This window comes from Uranotaenia lowii, chromosome 3, assembly GCF_029784155.1.
Source record: "Uranotaenia lowii strain MFRU-FL chromosome 3, ASM2978415v1, whole genome shotgun sequence".
Taxonomy (NCBI): Eukaryota; Metazoa; Arthropoda; class Insecta; order Diptera; family Culicidae; genus Uranotaenia; species Uranotaenia lowii.
The window spans coordinates 261,927,009-261,943,873 of NC_073693.1; the positions used below are offsets into that span (position 1 = coordinate 261,927,009).

At 36.9% G+C, this 16,865-nt stretch overlaps 1 protein-coding gene across 1 annotated transcript in view; it reads left to right on the plus strand.

Moving 5' to 3' along the window:
• Nucleotides 1-376: 376 nt before the first annotated feature.
• Nucleotides 377-16,865, plus strand: part of LOC129751610 (B-cell lymphoma/leukemia 11B) — a 260,552-nt gene continuing 244,063 nt past the window's right edge. The window contains exon 1 of the mRNA XM_055747207.1: nucleotides 377-2,676. Coding sequence (XP_055603182.1) covers nucleotides 2,640-2,676 — 37 coding nt within the window. The 5' untranslated portion in view covers nucleotides 377-2,639. The remainder of the gene's footprint in view (nucleotides 2,677-16,865) is intronic.

The following is a 16,865-nucleotide window of genomic DNA, read 5'->3' on the forward strand; positions in this document are numbered from 1 at the left end:
GCTTTCCAGAGAGGAGTGAAGTTTGGCGAGTGGAGTTTGGTCGTGGGGTGGTGTTTAGCGATTATGTGTTCATATGTGGGGGGCCTCTGGAAAGGATGGATGGATGATGATGGTCCGTTTACACATGTGTGCACGGGGAAAGTTTCGAGTGTGTGGAGTGACGAAGTCGCTCTTCGATCGTGTCGTGTGTGGGTTATTCGGGTTTTTTTGTACATAGTGAGGAGGCGAGCCTCCTCTTCGAAGTCGTTAGGTCGTGCAGTTTTAGTGTACGGTGGTACATTATAAGAACGGGAACAACGGTTTCTCTCCGGTAGGCGAGCACTCGGTACGTGTGTGTATTTGTTGTCGTTAGTCGTTTTGGACAGCCGGTGGACGATCCGCCGCACATAAATCTCTGCGGTGCTGTGGTTCTCGGTGGAGCTCCTTGGGTTGGTGGTAGTGGGAGGTGATAGTTTGGGCCAGAGTGCGTGGGACGGTTGGCTCACGTCCCGCTTTGGAGTGAACGATCTGTTGAGAGTAGCTTTTGTTCGGACGGCATGACGAGGATTAGCGAGACCACTACTCGGTCGATGGAGTCTGGAGCTTGCTGGAGTCCATAGATCTTGTTGAACTCTCTTGGCGCTCCTCTCTGGCGGCCACAACGTGACTATCCCCTTTTTGGAGACTCCTCTATTTATGCTTCTGAGGTGTTTAGTCTTGCTTGTTTTATGCTCACGTTCACCTCACCGTCATTGTCGTCTTCGGCTTCATCATCACCGTCATCATCATCATCATCGTTGTTGTTGAGGAGCTCTAGATATCTGTGCGGTGAGGAAACTGGAGAAGATGTACACTGTTTTGGTTAATGACAGTCGTGTCGTTCTTCGGCGATTGTAGAAGCAGCAGCAGCAGAGAAGAAGACTTTGCGGAGACCATTGGATATGCCGAAAGGTGAGGTCAGCAGAGGTGGTCGGTCGGCAGATAGTAGTGGGTGTAGGTGGGCCTGTGGGATACTCGACCGAAGACGTGCGCTCTCCGCACGTTACCTTTGTTGTGTTGTCTTCTCGACGGACGAGCGACGGACGGGTTCTCCACTTGAGAGGAGTCATCGCGCGCGCCAACACAAAACAACCTCGTCGTTCGACGACGACGACGGCGACGGCAGTATGATATAACGTTTTTGGCCAAACCTAGCACATTAGATGCAAACGGACTGTCGCGAAGTGAGGATGTCAAAATAGCCGTCTTTGCGGTACTGTTGCGAATTTCGCGTCGCGATTCTTAAAGCGAATCAGCCAGTGTCCGGCCTTAAGTCCAGTGGTCATAATTGGAAGAGACCATCGAATTGAAGATTCCCCCCTCCCCAAATCCCAGATATACCGGTGTATTGAAGCCGAAATCCAAGACCTAGCTCAAACATTTCGCAAGGATACAAATTAGCCTCGGAAACCCCTTTCCAGGAGTGTTTAGCAATCTTCCAAACAATAACAAAAACAAGTGCAGCAAAAAATGCGTGATTGTGTGAAAGATAACTGCCTGCAGTGGAATCTCCTTACCTAAAAAAAAAACCATAAACGGATATCCCTGCGTACCGGAAGACAACCGCAGAAGCACCAAAACAAAGTGTTTTCACCGTTGCTCCAGCTGTAGAATAACAACAGGAAAAATTCAGCGCAAAAAAACGGCTCTAGATTGTGTTGTGTTTGCGTGTGAAAGAGCAGAGGTAAATTTCCTCAAAACTGTTTTTGGAGCCTTTTTTTTGTGATACCGTTTCGGCACCGAAAAAAAATCCATGAATGAATTTCTCCCCCTCTACGACCAAGAGTGATCCCGTGAGTTTCATCCTCGCCGAAAGTGCACACAAACCCAGACCCAGACGCGCCGAAAAGATGAAAAAACGCTTTAATGAGTTTGGTGGCTAAGGAAGAACCCTCCCGGGTGTATCCAAGCAGGCGAGAGTGAACCAAGAAAAAAAAATCCCGAATCTTCAGAAGAAAACAAAAACGGAGCAAAACGCTACGCGCGAAGATAAGACACGGAAGAAAAGCAAAACGTAACCGCGCTACTAATTGTGGAACTCCTCGAGACCGGGCGACGACGACGCGCCCCGTCGCAACTTTCATTTGCATACTTTAAGGCGAAGTGGAGGAAATCGTTTAAAAACAACACCCAGCAAAAAAAGAAAAGAAAAAATCAAGGATCCGGAAAAGAAAAATTACAACCGTTGTCGCGATAAAAAAGTGTCTGAGTTACAGGACTAGGCAAACCGTGCGACGGGCTTCTCAAGTTTATTTCTTTCTTTCTGTTTTTTCATCATCCCGTAAAAAACTTCGCGGAAAATCAGCTGGGTGCAATTCTACGCCACTTGGTGGCGTCGCAGACGCCGGAAAAGCCGACGACGAACGCTGGAAGTAATCCAAATATAACAAAAAAAACACGGAAATTTTCTTACACTTTCGCCGTTTTGCGCGTTACTACTTACGGCGAAGTGTTTGTGTTTGTCTATTTCTGGTTGTGTATGTGTGTGTATGTGTTTGTCCTAGAAAGTGTCTAGTAATAATCGCTAGTAGTGAACCCACAAAACCTTGAATTCGTGAACATCACCAAATTATTCCTACACCCATCGCAAACCTTCGGTTTGGGGACAAGATCCAGTCAAAATGAGAATCAAAATGCCAGCTGTTCGGATCGCTCAAGGTAAGGTTGAAATGTTTCGAATCGCGCGTGTTCTTCAACTACTTTAAGGTCTTTGTCCTCCCGATGAAGGTACGCGAAACGGAGTGCGAAATCGATTTTCCCCAAATTTGCACCTCCTCCACCCAAATTCAACACCCATCTTTGATATTCGTCATGACGATGACGGGTGCCCGCCGTTTTTGTATGGGTTTCCCCGTTTCTGAATTTATAGATCGCGAAAGGGTGCGTTTGTTAGGAAGCGGAATTTACCAGCGGCTTTAAGCTTTTTTGTGAGACACATGTAAGACTTAAAGATTGCGGAAAACTTTTTAAAGCCGCCTTACAATTTTGTTTGGTTTCAGCTATAGAAGTTAAACAAAACTGGAAAATTAAGAAAAATGAAAAATCAATGGTATTAAAAATTGCTAAGAGCAATTATTTGAGATGATGGCCGAGGATCGAGACAATGGAATCAGATTCCTTAAGAATTTTATATTCGATATTGAGACAAATTTTTCAAACGTTCCAAGATTTATTGAAAAACTTACCAAATATTTTACATCCAGTTTCTCTTTTTTTAAATGAGTAAATTATCTTGACTAAATTTTTTTATAGCGTTTTGTAGCTTTATGGAGTGCAATTTTTTTATGCTCAACAACTGCCCAATATTTCTTGATAGGGCGAAATTGAGAGCAGTTAGGTGGGTTAATGTCCTTTTCGACCAAATTTACCCCGTTGTCCCGATACCACTGTAATACCTCTTTGCTGTAGTGGCAATCTGGCTGAAACATTACTGGTCCTTTGTGAGATCTAATGTACGAAGTCCGTGGTCTTGTTCTTAAAAAAAACCGGGGTTTTTCGTCCGCAGCTGCAAATACCTTGCCAGATCGAACACTTTCTTGCAAACTTATCAGCAAAAACGAATTTGAACTTGGTGGGGACATCACCCCGACCAGTGGTTTTGTAAAATTTTTGGCCAGGAAGCTGCCCAAAATCCATCTTCATGTACGTTTCGTCATCCATGAGGATGCATCCGTCGTACATCTTTAGAACCTTTTTGTATAACTTCCGGACACGTATTTTGACTACTACATTCTGCTTCAATGTCCGGTTTGGTTGCATACTGGCCCGATAAGATCGTATTCCTTCGCGCGAAACCTTCTGACGGTGCATCGGTCGGCATTGAATTTCATGGCGGTGTCATAGTCCGACTGCCCTGGGTTTGCCTTGATCGTTCTCAACACCTTCAAATGCAGTTTCAAATCCACTATGACGCTTGGCATGAACCTGCCGATCGATAGTATGCATCTCACGGAAACGTTTGGGAACGCTGCACACGGTCCATTTATCCGTTTTTAACAATTTCACGATTTTTTAACCCGAACACATCGTGTTATTGAAATAGGTGTCCAAAATTTATTATCGTCTCGCGGCTTTCATCCCGTGTAACTTTTTTGAAACAAAACGAATCGTGATGACATTTTGAGCACTAATAGAGGAAACATTCCAAAACAAAGAACTGTCAAAACATTTCAGATCCGATAACTTGTAGCGCTATGGTATAATAAACAGTGCGTCCAGATTTAAGATGATCTATGCTTTGCTTGTTGTGGAAATGAGAAGCATTTCTCCGGAAAAGCGCAAAAAAATTGTGCACAAATGATGATGTTTTTCCAACATTTTGCGGAGTCAGTTGGCAAAAATGGAATCAGATAAAATGGGAGCGGTCTGAAGTTTGATTCGGTGGCATTGAGAGGAAAACAGCTTCGTTGAAAAAAAAAATCTAGGGGGAAACCGGGTCCGGTGGACAAAACTTTGGACCGGAAAGTCATGCGTGCTTACGCCAATAAGATATCTGATGTTTATGTTGTTCATCTTAAATCGTGCAGACATAATGGGACACAACATAAGTTCTAACTTTCATGCATATGGGGATTTTTTTTCATTATCTGACAATTTGCGCCCAGGGTCTTCAGATCTTCCCCTTAATTGAAAATTTGGTTCATTTTAACGATTTAAAAACATATGTATTTTTTTAGATTTCAAACATTTTTGTTTTTCGAGTAAGATTCGTTTAGATTCTTCTGCAAATAAAATAGGTTGCCAGAATTTTTTCGCCACTTATCCGGGCCGGACAAATCCGGGCAATTTATATTAAAACTTGGCAAATTCCGGAAATAAAATTAATTTCAAAATCGACGATCGAAAATCCAGGCAATTTATGAGCCGTTTCAAATAAAGATGTTACAAAAAAAATCCAGGCAATATCCGGGCAAATTTTGTCGAAACCCAGAATTTTCTGGAAAAAAAATCAAGAAAAAAAAATAAAGACATTTATTTTAACTAAACTCTTCGACAGATTTTCAATAGTTTTTAAGGCTTTCAAAAACCTTTCATGATTATTTTCATTTTTTTTTAAATTTCGTTTGAAAGGCATTAATAATTTATTTTACAACATAATTTGTTTTATGTTTCGTTTGGGAAGCCATATAAAGTGAATAAATGCGGCCAAAATCCGGGCATTTTATAGAAATCTGGCCAACCGGGCTGGGCCGGACTCTTCCCAAATTTTGTATTAAATTTCCGGGCAAACCCGGATAAAATCGGTAAATCTGGAAACCTTACCCAAGTAACAATTTAAGTTTTATGCCAACGCTCACAGCTCGCTTAAGACTATTTCCAAAAGCTACTTTATAAGTCAAAGCGCATTCCATACTTTAGCACAAATACTTATAAGCTAACAGATGGACTTGTTGTCCCTGTTTTGTTAACGTCTTTAAAGCTAAATCTATAATAAAACATCCAACAGAATAGTTTTATTCGACCTTATATACAGAGCTTTAAGAAGCCCTTCAGAGGTCTCTTAAGACTACTCACAGCTCTCGTCATGGAATCCAATAGGAATTTTACTGTGGGAGCTTTCTGCTCCGTGATTTTTTTCTCGTGTTATCACTTACTCTCCCAAACATTTGGTGATTGGTGCAGATTCATTTAAATTATTTTCGAAATATTTTCATTTTCATTTTCAATATACCTTAGCATGAAACTTCCTGTAACCTCAGCTTTCTGGTGAAATATATATGAAATAGCATCAAAACATAAACGCGCCTCAAAGAAAATCAAGATAGACCACAGTTTAAAAATATTTTTGATTAAAAAATAATAATTAAAGGAACAAATTAATTTGCTTAAATGATGCAATTTATGTTAAGCATTGAAATTCATTACCTATACATTGTCAAATTTGTTGAAAATTTTTAGTTTCTAGTGTTATAATATTAATTAAATCAAGATGGCTTCCATAATGCCGATTGAATTTCACAATCAACATGGTGTTTAGTAAGTTAATATTGAAAATCTTAAAGCAGTTGTAAAACAGTTTTAAAGTTGTTTTATGTCAGTTAGAAAAATGTTTTAATAAAACAATTTCAATGAACAGTTTTTAAATAGTTTCAAGAGAGCTTGAATCACAGCTTCGTTTGAAGTTTCTCTTAATGAAATACACGTTCTTGATGTGTTTATCCATTTTTAAGAAACAGAAGTTTTTAGCAGTAAATGAGAACATTCGGATTTGTTGCTTGGAAAAAGCCATTCATGCAATTTTTTTTTGTTTTCTTTTGACTATGAGGATGGTTCATTATCTGCAAATAAAAAGTAGGTGTTGTTATCAAATAACCTCAGACTGTCTATTTCAAGATCATTTTCTGTCATCAAAAGCCTGGCCTCAAAGCTAGATAATAACCCGCATAAATGAGAATTATTACCGAAAGCGTGAAGCGTAAAAAACGTTTAGCAAACGATTCTAGAAATTGTTAAATTCATTTCCTGAATCGTGAATTCCGAAATGATTGTATGTTGAATGTGTTGTTAGGTTATGTAACTGTTAAAAACTGTTAAAACAGTTGTATGGGAAAACTTTTCTGCAAACAGTATTCTAGCGGTTTAGGAATCGCTATTTTTAATAGTATGCTGCATATCGCATATGACATAAATGAAGATTAAGATTCGCAGGGAGAGATGTTCTTTATTCGGCGTTAAATGAATCTTTTTCTGAGAACTTCGTCTTCAGGATTAAATTCCATTCGCAGTGGATTCAATGCTGTCTTTATATGAACTACAAATGCTCTTTTTAATTCAACTGAAAGAGTATACTTAGAACTACATACATATAAATATTATTAAATCGAGAACATATTAAATGTCTAACTAAACAGTTTATTCACAGTGTGCTTTTATTTGAACCCTTAGAATAAAGCGATTAATGATGTGGACTGAAATGCGGTTCTTTTGAAATTTGAATGCGGATGCAACAAATTTGTTTTAGTTTTTTCAGATGAAATTAGCTGTGTTAATTAATATAATTTTTAGAGCCCGTTTTTTTTCGTTTTCTAAAATTGGATGCCATGAAAACGTCTTTATAAAACAATATTAAAATTCATAAAAGCCTATTGGCTTAATCTGTGTTACTTGGGTATACATAAATCTGTTATTTTTTAACCGTAATCATAAAAAAGCACACAAAACGCATTGAAATTTTATCAGCTTTCCAAATAAAATATTTAAAAATTGAAGTAATAGTCTTTAACATGAAAAATTGCAAATAAGCCTTAAATGGTGTCTAAATGTATCGTCTGCATCACAGAATGTTCTGCTAAAATGCAAATGTATAGCCAAGTTCATGATGAAACTTTTATCTGAAGCCACCAAATTGGACCAACAACTCCTTTAAGAGTTTCGACAAAAAAATGGCAATAATGTTTTTGCATAAAAAACAAACAACGGACAAACTTATAAAGGTAACGCGCGCTTCTAACAACATGGGAACAAAAGTTCTTTAAAAAGCAAGTAAAAAACACTATTTTTACGCTATTTTTTGCATCAAATTTTTATACACAAAATGTCCTTACATAATATAATATATGTAAAGATGTAAAACCTCTTGAGATTAGAGGGCGGTAATTTTTAAACAAAGCAGATGTTGAAGAACTAGAATCGTGTCTTCAAATTGGTAACACACAATAGCAATTTGCAGAAAAACAATTTTTCCTGAGAATCTCTTTAAAGTTTAAAGTTCTTTAAAGATACGGTCAAAATTTGGTCAATATCAACTTGACGTATTTCTTTCAATTTTGCATTTAAAAAACCTGAACACCCCTCATTTTGAAGGTATGCGTGTGTAGAATGTTGCTCCTATTTTGCTTTTGGAATTCACTCTTCAGTTGTCAAAATGCCGTCCAAGGAAGAAGAGCAGCGTATCAAAATTTTGCTCACGCAACGCGAAAATCCGAGCTACTCGCACGCAAAGCTGGCAAAATCGCTAAAAGTTGCCAAATCAACCGTTACAAATGTAATTAAAGTGTTTGGGGAACGTTTGTCGACAGCCAGGAAGTCTGGATCGGGGGGAAATCGAAAACCTGAAGCCGCTGAGACGACAAAGAGAGTTGCCGGTAGTTTCAAGCGAAACCCTAACCTCTCTCTCTGAGATGCCGCAAATAAGCTGGGTGTATCGTCTACAACCGTGCATCGAGCCAAAAAACGAGCCGGACTATCGACTTACAAGAAGGTAGTGACTCCAAATCGCGATGATAAACAAAATACGACGGCCAAAGTGCGATCCCGGAGGCTGTACACGACGATGCTGACGAAGTTTGAATGCGTGGTAATGGACGACGAAACCTACGTCAAAGCCGACTACAAGCAGCTTCCGGGACAGGAGTTTTATACGGGTAAAGGAAGGGGAAAGGTAGCAGATATTTTCAAGCACATGAAACTGTCTAAGTTCGCGAAGAAATATCTGGTTTGGCAAGCGTTCTGTACCTGTGGCTTGAAAAGCTGCATTTTCATAGCTTCCGGGACTGTCAACCAAGAAATTTACGTGAAAGAGTGTTTGAATAAACGTCTACTGTCTTTCCTGAAGAAACACGGTTGTTCCGTACTGTTTAAGCCGGATTTGGCATCTTGCCATTACGGTAAAAAGGCCATGGAGTGGTACTCCGCCAACAATGTGCAGATGGTTCCCAAGGACAAGAACCCTCCCAACACGCCAGAGCTCCGCCCAATTGAGAAATACTGGGCTATTGTCAAGCGGAACTTAAAGAAGACAAAAAATACTGCTAAGGACGAGCAACAGTTCAAGGCAAACTGGCTTTCTGCGGCGAAGAAGGTGGACAAGGTGGCTGTACAAAATCTGATGGCAGGGGTTAAGCGTAAGGCCCGGCAATTCGGATTTGGAAAAGCGGAAGCCTAAGTGAATATTTTTCTTGAATTTTAAACTAATTAAACTTGAAAAAGAAATTTAATTTGATTTTTTAAATAAACGATTTCACCGATTTACACGCGTTTTCCCTTGACCAAATTTTGACCGTATCACCTTTTGAAACTGAAAGTTCCGGTCACTTCATTTAACATAAATCCTCAAAAATTCCGATCGCCAAGCTTTGATAATCCTTCACCATATCCTGATTTTCACAAGCCCAAGGAACCGAAAAAAAACCTCGCGACAGCCAAACGTCGACCCTTTCGCGTATTTTCCTGTGTACTATCTGGCCTGGGGAAACATCCGTTTTGAATGTGCGATTTGCGTCACCGCCTCGGATAACACAACTCGACCTGATTCGGGCTGAAAAACCGGCACTGCGAGAAGGGACGAAACGAAAACAAAAAAAAAACAACAATCTTCAAGACATGGACAACAAAGGAAAACAATGGCCTAAAGAAGTCATCAAAGTCAAAAAATCAAAGTTCTAAGGTTTCCCTGCCAGGACCACGATGGTGCCTTTGTTACGCGCAATTCCTCGGACGACGCGCCGGACGCCACCGACCGTACGCCTGACGCAAGACGCAAGAAGGAAGACGGCCGTGGTCCGTCGCCGTTTCGAAAAGGATTGTGTTGAGTACCTTCCTTGACGAATAAACAAAAAAAAGGGTCGATTATTTTAAGATTTCCTGTCTCGGTAAAGTGTTGTCCAGTTTAAACGAAGGGCTAGCATTTTTTTTTGCTCTTGCCGTTTTTGTTGAAAAGGATGAAGAGATTTTTTTGGATTTGACGATTAATGAGAGGGGAATCGGCGGATGTTAATCGTTGTTTAACGGCCATCGGTGGTCAAGCCTTATTATGCTTGTGGTTTTTTTTTTGTTGCATCACTTTGTTCGAGGGAATTTAATAGCTGAGCTTATGTCAAGAGGTCGTGTTTGACGTGGAGGAAAAACTGTGAACGGTAAATTAAGGGTTTAGGGTTAATCTCGTTGCATCTGTCCGATAAACTTGTCCGTCTAGCGTTTATGAACTCTTTTTGAAGGGTCTTTTCTCTTCGAAATTTAAATGCAATACACAATTGACGAAATTAATTATATTTTTATTCTACTAATTTTTCACTCAAAATGAGATTCATCTCAAAGAGCTCCCCACCAGATTATAATCACCAAAAACTAACGGATCCCTATAAAATTCACATGCAACGCATCAATTGCTCAGTTTAATGGTAGCTAGGCTTAAGTGTAATACATGTGCCTAAATTGATAATCAAAAAGCATGGGAACTTACTCTCTCTATCTGCCTACAAACAACGGTTTCTAACCTCGGATGGGATGGCAAATTTTGCATTCCTCGTCACGGAAGGAAGTTGGACCATCTCTGATGCACACTACAAAGTCAAAGTGCAAACCCAGAAGGGAAAGATCGAATGCAGTTAGACTGAATAATTCAACAGTCACATCATAATTTTCGGAACTACAGCTAGCCTGAGCGGGGAAACCGATGATGAATGTGTTGGTGCATAGGTGAGAATTTTTACTGTTTTCGTGATGACCATTGCCGAAGGTGTTATGATGAGAAACTTAACGGTTTGAGAATGCATGTTGAAGCCTACATTATTTCGTGGAAGATAGACTTTCACGAGAAACAGTAAAAGTTCGCATGTAGATATGTTTTGCTCTGAGTTATCGGAAAAATTGTTTTGGGTTTTTAAAAGAGAAAAATTCAATCCGTAATGTAAGGACTTAATAGTTTCGGACAGAAGAAATTATCTTAAACCCGCTTTGGCCTGTTTTTTACGTGTGAACGTTAATTTCAATTAGTTAAGCTTAGCTTAGCTTAAATGACTTCTCATATATACCTAAAATTATTGAACTTGAAGTGCTGAGATATAATCATTCATTTCAAACTTCAGATAACATATTGATTACATTTTGATCAACTTATGCACTTCAAACTCCATGATCGCTGGCGTAGCTAAGCAAAACAAGTTCTTCCTCGCCAATGGTTGCTGCTCCGTAGAGTGGATTTCGCGGGATTTCCCGGTAAAAAAATATTTCGGGAATCCGCAAATCCCGAGGAACGCTTAAAATATACCGGAAATTCCCGAAGCCAAAAAAGTACGCCTTTAATTAACAAAAAATTTACGCGATCTAAATTTGAAAAATGGATCAGATTGAACAAGAAAAATGATAGTTCTACCTTGATATATGGCTAAGACATTGCCTTTGCCTTTTTTCATTGAATTTGAAAAAAAAAGTTTTTTCATTCGAAAACTTGGAACAAAATTGAAATACGACAAAGAATCTATAAAACCAAACAATTCCAATAAAGAAGTGCTACGATAAGAATATGTATGCTCTATTTTGCACCACTCATCATTTAGAACTTTCGTTTCGCAAACTGTTGACAGTAGTAAAATCATCGGCAAAGAAATGACAAATTTTAAAACAAGAGGATAGTTATCTCTAAATTTACGAGATTTGATAAATAGCCTAAAGTTTAGCTATCCTACTTCTATCGATGGTGAAAAATCTTTCTATATTATTTCAAATTTAAGCACAAAAAATCAGTCAAGTTTTTCGGTTAAAGTACTTAGTTTTTAAGTCTTGGGATTTATAATTGCTTATTAAATTTTTTGGAATAGTTTGTAATGTTTTGCAACTATACTACCTGAAAATTTAAAAATACTATAACGATAATGTTTCGTTTAAAATTAAATTTTTATTTTAAATTTTTCCCGGGATCCCTTGAATTTCCGGGAAAAGGATCGACAGATTTACCGATTGTCGGGAACGCTAAAATGGCCGGGAAATGGACACTCTACTACTCCGTGATTGATCGAGGCAGGGCCGTAGGAAGAACCGACTCATGGGGGGGGGGGGGGGGGGGTTTGGTGAATGATTTTTACCGAAGATTTTTTGCCCAACAATGCACGAATACAAAAAAAATTGTTTGAAACTCTATGATTATTCATTTTCAAGTACTTTGACATTAAAAGTTTTCGTAACTTTAGAAAATTTGACCTGAACCTAAAAAGTGAACTAAATTCGCTTTCATCGATGGTTGAAATCATTAAATTTGCTGAAATGTCTGGTAGATCAAACTTAGTTTATTTGGGCATAAAATAAGTTTTTTAGGAGAGTCTTCCATTTTTTAAAAAATACTTATTCTATACTCAAATCAAGCAAGCTCAACCTTCTTAACTATTTTGCAAATTCAAAGATTTTAACGTTTGATGAAAATAAATCACATTTTCTAAAAACATAAAAGTAAGCATCAGATTTCGGATAAATTTTCTTGATGCAAACTTGAACCAAATTAATGATTTGAGTATGAAATGTTGCTTTAAAAATAACTGTAATACAAACACATTGCGGACAAAATACGAAATATCTCGATTTTTCTCTTGAGGCTAGTATGCTCCATTAAAAAGCATAATTCAAATGTTATGAATCTAATAACGATACCTCATTCTACAAAATTTAACACAACACTTCCCGTTACTCAAATTTCTATATTGAGTATCATGTTGAATTTTGTTCAATGGTTTCTGAAACATAAAATGCCAAATTTTGGTGTCCTTTATGTGTTTATAATATCTAACAATAAACTGGGAAAATATAGAATTTTGTACAGATTTTTTAGGTGATGATGTTTCTTTAACTTTAAATTTAGGTTTTTTTTCTGATAAAACAAAATACTTGAATTCTTCCTTTTATTTGTGATTTTCAGCAGAATTGTCTTTACAAACTAATTTTGTTTAAAAAATTGAAATCTGGAAATTGAATTGACAAGCTTAACAGATTAAGGACCGCGAAGAAATCTATGACGAAAAACACCGAAATTCAGCATTCTTCACCTCAGAAACTCCTGGGCTGAATTTAACAAACTAAGCATTTTTAAGTTACGGCAAATATTGTGTTTAATTTTGTCGAATAAAGTTAAACACTTAAATTCAGTCAGTTTTTAACAAAATAAGTTTTTGGGATATTGAACTTTGTTTGAAAAATTTCACAAAATGTGACTTGAGGATCTTTTTTCATCATTTTGAAATGTTCCTCACATGATAATATTATAACAAAAATATTTATTCCAATACTTCAATCTTTCAAGTGTAAAATGAATTTCAAAATACAATATTTTCAAAGCGATGGAAAACTCCCAACTTTTTCAGGGAAAGTTTTCTAAAATGTTGATTTTGGGTACAATTGATCCCTAATATTTGGGTACAAATGATCCCGGTATATTCTTCTTCTCAGTGGATCGTGGTTTTTGCTGATTACGAGATAACTAATATTTATCGAATAGCTAATGTTCATCCATCAATTATCTGAAGAAAAGGGCTAAAATAATTGATTTTCTCTTGTTTATAAAAAATTGCGCCCGTAAGTATGCAATGTCAAAAGGGTTGAGAATAAGCTATGGAATTTATTTTTCTGACAATTATAGATTATGAAATGAGAACAAACATGACCAAAATAGTCAATTAACATTCTATCTTGGCGTTTTGTTTGATTTTTTCCATGGATTAGGGCTTCCTGAATAAAGGATCAAGTATCCCCGAACTTCAAAAATATTGCAATTTTTTTACTCCCACGAAAATGCTTCTAGTTCATCTACGGGTTCAAGTATCGTTCTAATTTTAGGAGCTTAGAAACTTGAAGTTACACGCTGTCAGAAAATGTAAAAGAAAGCGAGTTGCTAAATTTTTCCAAAAAGATATTGTGAAAATAAGAAAAGAGGATCAAGTATCCCCACTCTCCCCTACATATTGCTTTTGTGCTCCTTAAAAACTGTTTGGTGCTTTATTGCATACTCAACGGCGCACACAGGGGTAAATGCATCTAAAAAGCGATCAAAATTGTCGCGGACAAACGGTAAACGATTGACATTTGATGTCTTCACATCATTTTCCTATTTATTGATGACTAATAAAATTTTGGAAAGAAAAAAGTTAATTTTTTTTCACCTGGAAGAGAAATAAAACAATTATTTCTTAAAATTATTAGTTTAGAGACTTGATGTCTTCACAAAAGTTGTAGATCTTACTATTTACTATTAGGTATAATAAATTTTGTTGATCTCATGAAAATAATGAAAGTTGCGAGCATTTCAAAAACAATACGAGTAGGTATTTTTGAGTTTTTCTTTAACATCGTTTTTAGTATTCGATTTACAAACTTGGTATGTTAGAGAAAGCTGTTAAAATTGTTGAGACACGCACTTTTATGGAACATGTCAAACACACATTTCAACTAAGGATACGGAAGGAAGATATGCAACAAAATTTCCAAAATAATGCCTTTTTTCAGTAAGTTATAACCATAAGAATTCGGTCGAGTTCGTATATTTTTTTGAGTGGGTTTTATTAGCTATCCATTGATATATACATAAAGCTAACATCAGTTTTGGACAGATTTTTTGTAAACTAGCAATCAGTAATGAGCTTTTTTTTCTCTAGAAACACTTAAAATTCGAAGAAAAAACCCTCAATTTTGCTGTTGTTAAAGGAAAAAGTTCATTATTGATTGCATGTTTGCAAAAAATCTGTCCAAAACAAATGTTTCCTTATATATCAATGGAAAGTCAATAACTTGACCAACAAAACCCACTCAAAAATTAAACAAACTTGACCGAACTCTTAAAGTTATAACTTTCTGAAAAATGGCATTATTTTGGATATTTCGCAGTAAATCTCCTTTCTCAGTTGAAATATGTATTTGACACGTTCCACAAAATTGTGTGTCTCAACAATTTGAACAACTTTCTTAAATACACCAAGTTTGATGATAAGTTATAATCGCCGATAAATTTATTAATTTAAGTTTGTTCATTGACACGTGCGCCGAGATGAAATGCAGTGTCGATGAGCATACTTATATTAATATACCAAGTTTGTAAATCGTATAATAGAAAAGATATTAAAGAAAAACTCAAAAATATTTGTATTATTACCAAAATTCTCGTATCTTTCATAATTTTCATGCAATTTTCAAAGTGTCTCCAACAAAGTTTCTTATAATAATAAGATCTACAACTTTTGTGAAGACATCAAATCTCCAAACTTATAATTTTAAGAAATAATTATTTATTTCCCTTCCAGGTGAAAAATTCACTATTTTTGTGAAGGCATCAAATGTCTATCGTTTACCGATTGTCAGCAAATCATTTTGATCGCTTATTTGTTGCATTTATACCTGTGTGCGGCGCTTATTAGGCTCACTGTAAATAACGATTCAAAGATGTCTTCATGAATATGGGATATTTAGGTAAGGTATTGAATGGTTCAGTAAGTTATGTTTCTTTCGTATTTCTTGTATAAGATGAGGTAAACACACTTCATATACTGAACCATACAAGTTTATTTTTTCTGATTTCATAGTAGGGTGGTCTAAAATTGCAAATTGTAGTTGAGGATGTGGAGAACAAACTTTTGTATGGGGCCAACTAACAAAAATAATGTTTAGAGGTTCGGCAAACGCGATGTTTGAAAAAGACCACATTCGAAAAATTTGATTTTAAAGAAATTCTGCATCCAAAAATTTTCAAAAAATTTACATATTGTGTATTGTGTTAATTGTGTTTGGGTTAAATACTACACGTTGAAAATGAACCAAATTTGTATAAAAATTTAAAATCAGCAAGCTATTTACAAGAAAAAACATATTTTGGTCCAAAAATTTTGTATTCAACTGATTAAAATGTGTACCTAGCGAAGATTTTTTTAATAACCATGCCATCAAAAGATGCGGATTTTTATGCACTTAAACATTGCTGAATAAAGCATGTTGTTTGTAATATTGTGTAAAAAGCTATTTGCGGTTTAATGCTTATTAAAAATCACAATTTAGTATATTTTTAATTCAATTTATTAAATTCGTCTTAATAAATTCCAACTTGAAAATTTAAAATTTGCGTGTAGAACGACAGTTTGCGGCCAAAGTACAAAAAAGAGTACGCCCATCTCTTGATCGGAAAAAGTACATATACACTGAGGTTTTTTTTACGCGGTATTTCGTCCCGCGTAAAAAAAACCGCGTAAAAAAAACCGCGTTAATTCGAAAATCCGCGTAAAAAAAAACCGCGTTAATTCGAAAATCCGCGTAAAAAAAACCGCGTTAATTCGAAAATCCGCGTAAAAAAAACCTCGTTAATTCGAAAATCCACGTAAAAAAACCCCGAAATTCGAAAATCCACGTAAAAAATCCATTTTAATTAAAAAATTCGCGCAAAAAAGCACGTTACTAAAAAAACGCGTAAGAATCATGATTATTTAAAAATTTACGTACAATGATAGTTTATTTTTAAGATAAAAAACAAAATCAATTAGATTAATAGAATAGTAGAATATAGTGAGAATCAATTAGATTAATAGAATAGTAGAATATAGTGAGGCTTATTTGACAGTGTGGAATTCAGATTGTCTCATGTCTCAGGTCTCATGTTCCATGTCTCAGGTCTTAGGTCTCATGTCTCAGGTCTCATGTCTCAGGTCTCATGTTCCATGTTTCAGGTCTCAGGTCTCATGTCTCATGTCTCATGTCTCAGGTCTCATGTCTCAGGTCTCATGTCTCATGTCTCAGGTCTCATGTCTCATGTCTCAGGTTTCAGGTCTCATGTCTCATGTCTCAGGTCTCATGTCTCATGTCTCAGGTCTCAGGTCTCATGTCTCATGTCTCAGGTCTCATGTCTCATGTCTCAGGTTTCAGGTCTCATGTCTCATGTCTCATGTCTCAGGTCTCATGTCTCATGTCGCAGGTCTCAGGTCTCATGTCTCAGGTCTCATGTCTCAGGTTTCAGGTCTCATGTCTCAGGTCTCATGTCTCATGTCTAATGTCGCATGTCTCATGTCTCAGGTCTCATGTCTCATGTCTCATGGCTCATGTCTCATGTCTCATGTCTCAGGTCTCATGTCTCATGTCTCAGGTCTCATGTCTCAGGTCTCATGTCTTAG